This window comes from Lytechinus pictus, chromosome 5 (assembly GCF_037042905.1).
Source record: "Lytechinus pictus isolate F3 Inbred chromosome 5, Lp3.0, whole genome shotgun sequence".
Classification (NCBI taxonomy): domain Eukaryota; kingdom Metazoa; phylum Echinodermata; class Echinoidea; order Temnopleuroida; family Toxopneustidae; genus Lytechinus; species Lytechinus pictus.
Genome location: NC_087249.1, coordinates 9428007 through 9440983, shown reverse-complemented (window position 1 = coordinate 9440983; position 12977 = coordinate 9428007). Strand labels below are relative to the sequence as shown.

The 12977-nt window shown below is 35.9% G+C and overlaps 1 protein-coding gene across 2 annotated transcripts in view; it reads left to right on the top strand.

Moving 5' to 3' along the window:
- Positions 1-12479, top strand: part of LOC129261833 (sodium/potassium/calcium exchanger 1-like) — a 57075-nt gene extending 44596 nt beyond the window's left edge. For both annotated transcript variants that reach the window (XM_064099767.1, XM_064099768.1), the window contains exons 3-4: positions 10047-10149; positions 10883-12479. In XM_064099767.1, coding sequence (XP_063955837.1) covers positions 10047-10149; positions 10883-11568 — 789 coding nt within the window. In that variant the 3' untranslated portion in view covers positions 11569-12479. The remainder of the gene's footprint in view (positions 1-10046; positions 10150-10882) is intronic.
- Positions 12480-12977: the final 498 nt, after the last annotated feature.

Below are 12977 nucleotides of genomic sequence, written 5' to 3'. Positions count from 1 at the left end.
GACTGTGATGATGCTTGAGCCCAAGCAGAATAGGGAAGGAAAACACTTTCTTTGTTTCACTGAAATATTTATCAATACAGACTTAATTATAGCTCATTTAACATATAATGATTCTTCTGAAAAAAATATAAGTAGTAAAATAAACTGTACCCTTGCTAATGGGCATTTTGAGAAAAAAAACATACCATTTTGACTCTCAATATTATTAATCATATTTTATTCATGATAGTTGAACAATTTATACCCTTGATATCATTGAGTAGGTTCAGTGCTATGGCATAGTACCACTAGAAGGAAAAATTAGAAGTGATGGCATCTCCCAAGTATAGCTTTGTATTGCCTCCATTTTGATTGGTTGGCAACGGGGAATGTGACGTTACTAGGTTACGGTGGTCCAGTCGTTGCTTAAGTGAGCATCTTCGTCGTTAATGGTATGGGGGGGGGGAGAAAATAGGAGAGGTTTTAAGTTATCATATCCATTGACTTGATTAACATGCGATACAGTAGCCTACAGTAGCAAGACACAGAGCCAGGCCTACTGTCAATGCGGGCAACTTGCGGGTAGCAAAAATAGTAACCCCCAAGTCACACGCACATGCAAGGCTTGCACGGAACGATGTAACAGGGCCTTTTAATTTAATAATGATATCAAATAAAGACACTGTCTCCCAAATGAATTGTGGTATTCTTTCTTCAAATTGTTTCACTCACTCGGATGTGAATGAGGAATCATGTAAGTTACATGAAACTGAAGAGGAGACTTGGCTTTTCAATGATATGTATATTTGTGATTAATTATAATACATCATTATCCATTCTCAGTTTTTTTTATTGTAGGATGCAATGCATACACAGGAGCCTACTTTGTATTCAAGCTTTTAGACAGGGATTCTATTTCTTGCATGGTATTGAAAGACACCTCAAAATTTCCTACCTTTTCCGCCTATCTTCCAATTCTCGATACCACAAAATTAGATACCTTTTTTTCATTTTTTTCTTCATGTTTTTGATACCCTTACTGTAATTTGCACATTTGATACATTTTTGTAAATGTGGAATATATACACTGCAAAAACTCCGGTGTTGATTTAACACAAGCCCGGAATCTATATATGTCCACACCAGAGAAGTATTGAAACAACACCAGTTTGGAATCAAACCGATGCTGTTTTGATACTAATCTGGTGTTAGACGAAAACGAAACTGGTGTTGTTTAACACTTCTCTGGTGTGGACATATATAGATTCCGGGCTGGTGTTAAATCAACACCAGAGTTTTTGCAGTGTACATATACGTATTCACCATGGTTCAGACTTAATGATACAGTTTCACTGATTGCAGGTAACTATATTTTGGATGTTTACAAGATTAATCTGATTTACAAGTCAAGAGAATTTAAACAGGCTTCAGTGGAAAAGAATTTTCTTGGTAAACCTGGGGACTGTTTCATCAACATTTTTGTCCGACAATTTGTCAGATCTGACATCTTTCCCAGACCCTGATTGGCTGTGAGGCACTGTTACTATGGTAACTGTCGGATAAAATGGTACTTGTCGGATAAAACGTCTGACAAGTCCTTTCATGAAATGCTCCCCTGGTGGCAGATGCTATCCAGAATATGAATGGTTTAATTAGCAATATGCAGGTGTGTATTAATCAAGTATGTGGTTTTTTTCCATTCTGTAATGAAAGTCTAAAGAATATAGAGCCTAGCTAACTTGATCAGCCCTACTGTTTCCTCAAATTTGCGCAACACAGCAGGGGCACTATCTCATAAAATTGGATATCAGTGGCATATGCGAGAACTCGATGACTTTTTGTTTTTTTGCTCCCAGCAATTCAACTTCCACCATTTCAACTGTAGCTAATACTTTTCAGTTCATAACAAGTACAGTGTGTATCTGGTGTGGTAAATTGTTATAATCCTAATTCTCATCAATTGCTTATTTCACATTCCAGATGTGTCATGTTTTTGCTAGTCTCTGAAACAAATATTTCTTAGAAAAAAAGAATTGCTTCTTTCTATGAAACGAGAGAAATGTGCATGACACAAATCAGCATCTTTTTTAAGTTAACAAATTTGAGAAAACCCTAGGATGATTTGGTAGTCAACAGGTTGAAGTGGATTCAGTGGGGGTAGAAAACCTCATGGAGGATATAGGAGGTGAAATGATTCATCATGAATCATACATTCTTACAAATTACCCACTGCAAGCTAAGAGAGTGAGATTAACCAAGATAATGCAGATCTAGTTTGATTAGAAAGAACAGAGTAAAACAAAATAAAAAAAAGGGATATTCTAGTAGTGCTCATTCCTTGTAAAGGAAAACTAAAGGTCAATAGAGATGGGATTTAATAACAACCCGATACATCCATGATTAATAAAAGAGATTAATACGGGGGGGGGGGGGGGTAAGAGTTTGGAGAGAGTGAAAGGCAGACATGAATGAAAAGAGGGGAAAATAAGAAAAAGATTTTATGAGAAAGATGAGTGGATGGTAAACAGAGGGGAATGAAGGTGGAGAAAAAGAAAGGCATAGAGAGAAAGAAAAAAAATAGACCGAGATAGAGTCTCAGAAAGAAAGAAAAAACAGGTTAGTAGGCAAAGAGACGTGTACATACAGACTTAGAGATGTTGCAAGCATTTGTCATATTGATAGTATTATTTATTTGGACATAAAAAACATACACAAATTGTAAAATGTAAATACAAAAATACAATTTGAAATTGAATGATTAAATATAGATAAGTAGAAATTAAGGAAAAGAAGAAGAGAGTAAGAAAATGTTTTTTCCATGGGCCAGGGCTCGCAAAAGTACTATGGCCCAGAGGCATGCGAGCCCTTATAGAAGAACCATTGAGAAAGTATTGAACATTTCGGTATATACAATTGCATGTTATTAAAATTCAAATAAAACACATTCAGCAAACATTATTGACAAGTATGTAACGCCAGGCAAGATAAAAGAAAGAAAGAAAGAAAGAAAGAGGGGTATTTGAAAGAATTTGAATACCCATGCCGGACTGACTAAAAAATATGTGTAATGCTTAACATAACATAGCATGAAAATAACTTCAATTATTGATTGCAAAGATCAATTAAAAATGATAAACATATTTCTACTTTTTATACAAGAAGCAGACATGCAATCAATTCTAGATTTGCAGTTGACTGCAATACTTATTTTAGGACCTAAGCAGGTAGAGATTTATGGAAAGAGAGAGGGAGAGTGTGAGGGAGACTTGTATTGGGGAAGGAAGAGACACACACAAAATAAAAGCGAGACAGTGTATAAAAAGAATATGTAGAGAAAGTAAGATTTGAAGAGACAAGCAAAGTTGAGAGGCTGAGAATGTGAGAGGGACAGAAAGAGAGAGAGAATAGAAAAATACAAAGAGAGAAAGACAAGAAGGTAATATAGATATGTAAATGAAGATATAGAGGCAAAGAGACCAAAAACGAAAAAGACAGCGATGCAGAGAGAAAGATACTGAAACATACTGAGTGAAAGAGATAAACATGAAGAGAGATGGAGAGAGTTATGGTGCAGTCACATTTCCCCTATGGCGTGTTGAAAACAGCCATTTTATTTAAACCACCTATATGTAGCTGGTACAAAAAATGTTAAAACACCAGTTATCGACTCGCCGTAGGGGAAATGTGACTGCGCCATTAGAGAGGAAGATAAAAGATTGAGAGAAATACAGGGAGAGAGGAAGCAGGGGTTGAAAAGTGAGTATTAAAAGAGATTGGTGCTATCTTGTATCCCATACAAGCAAAGATTATAGATATAAGGAAACTGAGAAAAGCCTTGTAGAAGATGCACAGAGATGCAATGTCCATTTATTCTATTATATAGGTTGATGAACAACAAGAGCAGTAAATATGAAGTTTAACATAGATTATGGATGCAATATGTAATTTAAAATCATGCACCATCTAAATTTGACCCCTTGCTGGCCATAACACAATAAATAATCAAGACTTTTCAATTTCTGTTTGTATCCATCCTTATAACACTTGGTACGGCTGCCTTTAGTTATGTTTTCTTGTTCATAAACACTTACCCATCCCCTCATCACAGCTCATAGCATTATAATAGGAACTTTATAATGCCTTTATGCTTAAAATTGAATTAGAATTACATACAACCAATGAGCGATTATGTGCACACGAGTAGAATTATTGAATATTATTCATAAAATCGACTCATGTGGTGGGACCCTCACCTTGATGGGTTACCGTGGAAACAAGGATGTAATTTCTTCTCCAGGATGTGATTCATTAGAATTTTTTTATATCATAAGTGTAACGCTTTTTTGTTTTGTCAAATTGAGATCAAACATCACATTTCCGGCCCATGTAATGTGATGCAATATCCTCCTTTGCTGTACTTATTGGTAAAATAACATTTTTTGGGGGTAATTTCTGAACGTGTCAATATCTATAGATCTCACAGCTGGCGTACTGAGATCATCAGGATACATCTTTATATGTACATACAGCGTCTCCCACACAAAATGCTAATGGCAGTCTAGATGGGTATAATGTTAAAATTACAACATTATTTTGTTTATATATTAACACTGGTAAACTACAATTCATTTTCTACAACTGGATCAAATTTTATGTGATATGGTCCAATAATCAAAAAGATTTGAACATTTTTTGCATTAGATGTCAGAAATTTGATATTTTGTTGATTACTTGTTTAAAGCTTGTCTTCTGTCTGTCTTTATAAATCAAGTATTGAAACTTAGTTATAGGGGCTTGCCTTTCTTTTAATACAAGCTTTGCTCTTCTTGGCAAGTCCCTCCGTTTTGTTCCAGATACTTTTTATAGCCAAAATAATTGCAGAGCTCTCATTTTAGTTCCTGTTTACTTTATCTTCAATATTGTTATGTAATATTATTGAATTGTCTGTGCTATTTTGTATATTTACTGTTACTTTGATTGTATTTTGGTTATTTTGTTGAACAGAAAATAATAAATCTAAAATCTAAATCTAACCTCTCCATCCAAGTTTTGCATCAAGTAGTTGTAGTTAAATTCAGATTTGTTGTCTATTCAAATGGTGCAAATCATATCCATTCGCATTCAGCCATGGACATAAATCTGCATGGATTTTCTTTTGTTTAGCACTTAGTGCTGACCTATTCATTCACCCCCTCCCCTGATGAATAGCATTTCTTGCATATTTACGCCTGTGGCTGAAATGAATAACTATAATTTGCACCACTTGAATGGATAACAAATTAGCTGAACTTGGCTACACATAACCTCTCAATCAAACTTTTGCATTGGAATGCAAAAGTTGGTTTGAGAGGTTTTCTGATCAGTTCTTAAAGAAGACTCTTATCTCTGTGTTCAATAGATTATATCCCATAAAATTTTAACCAGTTGTAAAAAATAAATACTTGTTTACGATTATAAAATTACATACAATGTGATTTGGTAATTTTCAAATTATACTCATTTAGGGCGCCATTAGCATTTTTGTGGGATATGCTGTAGAAATGAATTTGCATTCAAACATCAAGCGATGCATCGCATATAATGTTATTATGTGCACATGAATGGAATGATTGAATATAACTGATGGCAGAAACCTCTCCTAGAGGGGTTACCATGGCAACATGGATGTAATTTCTCCTCCAGGATCTAATTTATCAAATTTATTCTTATAGTTCTCACTCTTTTATTATTTCAACATCATGATTGCAGATAACTGATGTATCATTTCATGATGCAACTTCCTGGTGAGATGTCTAATTATATTGCAGCAGTTTTTCATTAAAATCTGAACAGAATTATTTCTACTCAGCTTTCCTCTTAAGCTGTACATATAAAGATTATAGCAGCAACTTTTCTGTCATTTTGATACCAAAACTATCTAATTAACGTTGTTAGAATAATTTCAAATAAGTGAGAAAGCAAGTGTTTAGAAGAGGGGATTATTTCTCTCAATTTCAAAACGTTTAGTGAAATGAGAACTACTAATGTTGTGAAAGTGCCGTGGTGTATAGCGTTTCTTACTCCCAACTTGTAATAAGAGGGTCCTGTGTTCGAATCCCACCATGGCTAGCGTCTTTTGGCAAGGTGTCAATCCCCCCAAAAAAAGGTCTTCAACCACAAATAAAGGATTTCGTACCAGAAAAAAATTTGACAAGCAAAAAAAGAAACAAAAAAAAGGTCTTCAAGACTCGTCAGGGGGGGCAGGGATATGTCCCTTGCATGGGTTGTGACTCGTCAGGGGGGCAGTCTGCCCCCTCTGCCCCCCCCCCCCCCCCCCCCCCCCCCGTAGGTACGCTAGTGTGTCAATCCACACTTTGCCACTTACACCCAGACCTGGGTACTGGTAGGAAACAACCGTCATTGTGGTTGGTTTAGCAATTGTGTGCCTTGGGACCCCATTCGACAGAGGGGAGACATTTGAAAGACCTTTGAAAGACCAAAAATTAGCAAGGACTAATATACAGCAGTCTCCAAGATCACTCAATTTGTCATCTCTGTGGAATGGCTCAGAAAGACTCCTCAAAGAACTGGGAAAGACTGATTGATACTTCCAAGTCCTATAGATATCTCTCAATTGTCTTTCAGAGATCTTTTATGCAACAAGTGATCTTTCAGAATTCTTTCCATGGACTCTCCCTGGTCTTTCAGTGACCTTTCAATGATCTCTCACGAGTCTAACAGTGATCTCTGCAAAAATATTGAGAGACTGTCGAAAGATCATGGAAAGACTTATAAGAACTTTGAAAGTTCATAGAAAGACCGCTGAAAGACTGGTGAAAGACCACCAATAGACCATTTTCCTGTAAGACTGCTGAAAGACTGTTTGAACCATTTCAAAAAGTTTTGGGACTCACAAGGACCACAAAGACCACTGAAAGATCCATCAGGAATCGTGAAAGACCTCAGAGATCTTTGAAAGTTGATTGAAAGACCTTTGAAAGATCAAGCAAATTTCATGGTCTTACAGCAGTCTTTCAGAGGTCTTGCTCTCTGTGTAATGAAGGTTTAACAGGCTATGAAAAAAACTATGAATCCAATGACCGGGTAATAATAATTTTAAAGTGCTTTGAGCATTTGTAGATTGATATTGCGCCATATAAAAGCCAATTATTATTATGACTATTATAACTTATTACTGGTAAAGATTTTGTAAGTTTGTAGGAACACCATTGTAAATGTACATTAACTTCTCAGCTATATATTTCACATACATGTATGTACAAGCTTTTAATCATCTTAGTATTTCTTTTAATTTGAAAATAGTGGTGATACTTGCTGAAACATGGTATTTGTACATGTATACAAATTAATAAAAAGTGGATATTTTGACTTCTGCATTTCATTAGGTGAAAGTCAAGATAATCTCTCTTTTCTGTGAAAAATACGTATTTAAAATATAGACTTTTTTATTCTATTGCCATCTATTATGTATGATGGATAAAGAGTAATCACACAAAGCACTGCAGCCATTTTGTTTGTTATATACTTGTAACTGTCACTGATCATCGTCATCGTGACAATCAAAACATGATAATTGCAGGAGTCATTTTGACTCAAGATTAAAAATTGATGGACTTTCTTACCTACAAGTATCCTGACCTGATCGGTATATTGATCTCAGGGGAAAAAAAAATCTTAATTGGTGTTAGTTTCAAAAGCTTGTTGATTCTCAATTTCTGTATTTCAGGTCAAATGGAAAGTGGGTATACCTAATGCAGAGTTTTTTTGTGTGAAACTTTTCAAATGTTTCGATATATGTCATTAGTTTTCTGTGGAATAGTGGGGGTGTGAAATATCGGTCTGCACATTATCTGTGTGCTACAAAACACATTTTGTTGCATTAATGACGTCAAAACGTGTCTGAAAACTCAGAACTTAACAGTCCAAATGCCTGTAAAATTATACATGGCAAGAATATTCCCCAGGGAGCGGAGGAGCTGTGTGTATTGCATGTACCCGAGTCATTGAAAAGGTTAAATAATATCTCATACTAAACCTCTATTGACTTTGGCGGTTTGTTTGGTGTAAGTTGAATCCAGGCCACGTGTACTCTACACTTCAAAGGTCATCTATAATTTCATCATGCCAATCAAATTTTGATCTTAATTACGGGGGTTGTTGATTGGATAGAGATAAAAAAAAATGATTGTATTTCTTGTCAAGGAGCTTCCTGATTAGAACACCAATCTCAGCTAGAAATCTTAATTCGACTCTGAAATTTGTAAAGCTGAAAGTTCTTTTTTAGGGTACCCATGGAGAGTGATATCATCGACATTCTACAACCTCTGCTAGAGCATCAGAATAAAGTTTCATTCTCTGATGCTTACTGTAATTGCATCAATCTGCCTTGTAGTAATATTGATCTTATCCTCTCTGGCTTTGGAAGTGTATGTAATTATTTGTGGAAAAAAGGAGTGATTCATTTTGTAATCACTTTCATCGAGTCATTATGAAGAGTTTACAAAGTGGATTCTTCCTCATTGATACGAGAAGGCATTTTTTCTTCAGTTTTATTCATAATTGAGTAAAGTGAACATGAATTACAGTGCAAACCTCTTTAAAAAGAGAATTATGTATCAAAGACTACATTGTAGCTTCACCAGTCAACTAAATATCAAATCCCAGAAGTTTATTTTTTAGCATCCACTTTGCAGACGCTTTCTACAACGCACCAATTCCCTTAAAAAGGAAGTCAAATCACATTGGACAGATTAGAGGTCATTGTCGAAAGTTGGTGGACCAGGACAGCTCATTGTCTTAAGATTCGGACCAGATGAAAAATTGCAATTATGACGTCCGGTCCGAATCTTGAGACAATGCATACTGTCCTGGTCCACCAACTTTTGACCATGACCTCTGATCTGTCAGTTTTCACCTGACTTCCAGTTTCAAAGGAATTGATGTGTTGTAGAAAGCATCTGTGAAAGGGATGCTAAAATTCCCTAATAACAGTAAAGCTGCAGTGGATTGCAAGGCTTACAGAGGCCTATTATACAGTACTTGCATGCTCATTTGCATTTTTATCGCTATCAAATCAGAATTATGCATGAACCATTCGCAGAATGCAATTTTTTGAGTTAAACTTCATGTTCCGGAAGGTTGATATCAGGGCCGCATTTCATAAAAAGTTGTCATGATAACAAGTCTAGCTGTGAAAATTCTGCTTCCTGATTGGTTCTTCCAATGAAAGGTGATATTCCAGCAAGCTATCACTAAGCAACTATTTTTATGAAATAGGGCCCAGGGCCCCTGATCAAAGCATGGATAGAATGTACAATGCATTATATTGTGTCATTTCTGAGCAACGCAACTTTTTGAACATGCAAATTGACAATATTCAAACTAATTTTTTTGGTCATCATTCATTTTGACCAATTAGTGAACTTGTATTTGAGATGATAAGCTGAAAATAGTTTTGAAGATTGAAAACTGAATAATGCATAGACCTGAGGAAGGTTCTGTACCTCCATGGGTAGTTCATGGAGACTGCCAGGCTTCAAAGATCTGCCCGTCTTACAAAGAGTTATGATTGATCCAATCAATCGTAATTCTATGGAAATCCATCAGTGTCACAATTTTTTTCTACAGGAAATTTGCAAAATGTCCTTTGTAAACAAAGAAGAACACACCAAATTGTCAAAAAATCAATGAATTTATGGATATACATTCATATCTAAATTTTATCCAAAACAAACATGCATTTTAGATGTTGACTTTGCTGGCTTTCCATAGTTGTGATTGATTGGATCAATCACAACTCTTTGTAAGACAGGGCCCAGAGCCCTTTGAGCATTTTTTTCATTCATCACTTTTTATTTTCCCTTGAACTGTCTTTATTGCTCATAGTATATAGTATAAAGCGTTAATTTGCCACTGCATGTCTTTCCCCAAGGTGTCACAAGTTTTCCTACGTTTTTTGTACATATGAAATTTCCTTGTTCATTTTTTCCTCCTTTACTTCCTCATCATCATCATCTTTTATTTGTCTTTCATGAATATTTATTCATTCTTGTTATCCCCCTCTACAGAATGACCGGAGAGTAAGTCTACCCCATTTCCGCAACAATGCGAGCATGTTCCGCCATGGTGCCCTACAGCTCATGTTACACACACTGGACCCTTTAAGTGACTGTGAGTATCGAAATCTTTGAATTTGTAGATATTTTTTTTAAGAGCAGGGGTGGGGAGTGGTTCCTGACAAGGAAAAGATATGGGCCCTGTCTTACAAAGAGTTACATTTGATCCAATCAATCTCAACTGTATGGAAATCCATCCATACCATAATTTTTTCTACCGGAAATTTGCACATTAAGTAAACAAAGAGAGTCACACTGAATGTTCAAGAGAGCGATTAATGTGTGAATATACATTATATGCAGAAAATACTTTGAACAAATTTGCATTTAAGATGTTGACGTTGCTGGCCGTCCATAGTTGTGGTTGATCAGATCAATTACAAGTCTTTGTAAGATGAGGCTATAGGGAATAAAAGAGTAAAAAAAAATATAAAGGAAAATTTTGGAATATTTAAGTGACATACCCCTACCCTATTACACTTTATTGTTATTATTTTCATTATTTTACTTTATTATTCATTTAACAAGTTTTTTTGGGAAGAAATCAAATCAAGCTTTTTAGATGCATGGTCTGTATAGTTTTTGTAAAAGAATTGATTTAAGAGATAATATTGAATAATCTATTCTACTCAGCTTGGTTTTTCAAATGTGATTCCTTATATTTATGGAAGATATTTTTGAAAGCCATTGCCCATTATAACAAAAAGATGCAATTGTCTCTCGAGGGGTGGGGTTATGTAGATCTGACCAAAATGTTCATGTTGTTTGATTAAATCTTTTATTATCAGCGGACGTCGTTGAAGACAAGGCTATGCAGCTCCAAGTGATGGCAAAGACACAGCAGAAGACTGGCCTTCCCCAAGCCACAGGCAACGGCAAGTCTCAACAGCCTAACGAACAACCCGCAAGCAGACCAGAGAGTGCGAGGTCAAATCAAAAACTAACAATATCGTATCACAACGGATACACCAACGGGGACATAATCATGGACGAACCCACGCAGATTACGACAGTGTCGCAAGCGTGCGATAGCCCCCTTAGCGTCAAGACCGGGAACGGGATAACGCTGACGCCCCTACCACCTCTCAACGGACATCATCAGAACATTACGGATGTTGACCAACTCGGTACCGATGCAACGCATCTCCAGATGAACAAGCCAACGGACCATATGAAGGGCAATGGAAACGGCTTGTGCGAAACGACAATCATAGTGAATGGTGCCACCAATGGTGGAACGAACACTGATAGTAATGTTGGACCTATCGCTAATGGAGTGGATCAGCAGTTTGAGAAGAGCACGGAGCAGTTGACAGCAAATGCTGATGTCAATAACGTGGAGTCTCAAGAAAGTACAGATCAGGTAGGTCAAAGAACATTAATTTTTGTACATATATTCAAGAAAATATTCTTGAACCTTATGCTAGAAGAGGAATATCACTTAAATGTCTGGATGGCACTGGTCCTGTTTTGACATTAGGCCAAAAATATGAAAATCGATAGTTTAAGTTGTTGACAAACTAGATAGCGTTAGCAAGAATATTTGCATTTTCCAGATGAAAGATAGTTTTGCAGTTGTCACTTGTAGGGATGTGTTAATATTCTTTTCCAAAGAGCAATAGCACACCGCCTTGGTTTTGAACATGAGTCATATAGACGACCATTACCCTACCAACTGAGCTATTACACCATCACATCAAAATATGTCAGAAAGAAATCCTAGAGATGAAAATATCTTGAGGTTCATAGTTTGTACCAAGGTTTGTTTGTTTATTTATTTTCTGATTATTAAAAACACAATACATAAATATATATAACATAAATAAATAACATAGGTGGCATCAATTGAAAAAACAAAATGAATTGCAAATATGTTGAATAGATAAAATAATCGAAATGATTGCCCATTTCAGAGTCATTAACACACATACTCTGTTCTTCCATGGGATCCATAAAAAACATTAAAATAGTTTACATTGCAATACAAAGGAAATTTGATATTGAAAAAAGAAAGAAAAAATATTACATATATGCATAACTGAATGCATCAATTAAAACCCCCCATCCACAATACAATTTATCTGACCCAAACCTACTTTATCATCTTCCCCCCTCCCTGTGTGCAGCAAGAGAGAAGCTAATAGGCACGGACTATACATCAACCAAGTATTCATTTATTTGTCTAATGAATTCTTTAAGTGTGCCAGATTGGCGACATCAGTAGTATTTGTGATACTCTTTTCTCCTCTGTCGTGAATTCTTGGTGCTTGACCATGTGAAACAAACGCTAGGGATTACTAAAAAATGTCAAATGAAATCATGGACCATTCACATATATTGTGAATATTTATAAAGCAATTCTCAATTATTATGAACAACTGTTACAAAAGAAAAAGAAAATATTGTTATCTGGCAGGCATTATCATATAAGAATTGAAATTTTGATCAAAAATCATTTAAATTTCAAACTGCAGCATAGCACAGAGTGTTTCTTTCACTCCATTCATCCATTTTCATATCCATGATGAACTCTCCGTCACTCCTAAAAAATACACCGAAACACATGCATGCATGAACAAACTTCTCCGCAAACAGGGAGATGGTTTATTTGAAGCATCCTGGCAACGCGATACGTCACAACCCAGGCTGAGCATTCGTGTATCAAGGGAAGAGAAATAGATAAGAGAGCTCGGCAAGTGGAAGATGATACACGACTTAACCTTTTGCGAAAGACGCGCTCGTAGAGCCTTTAGCCGACCCTTGTGTGTCCAGGGAAACCAAGAGAGCTGCAAATTAGCTTTACCGATGCCCAACCAAGTCAAACACCCAATCTAATTCCAAAATAGAATTAGTCTCTTTCAAATTCAATATACCTCACTGCCA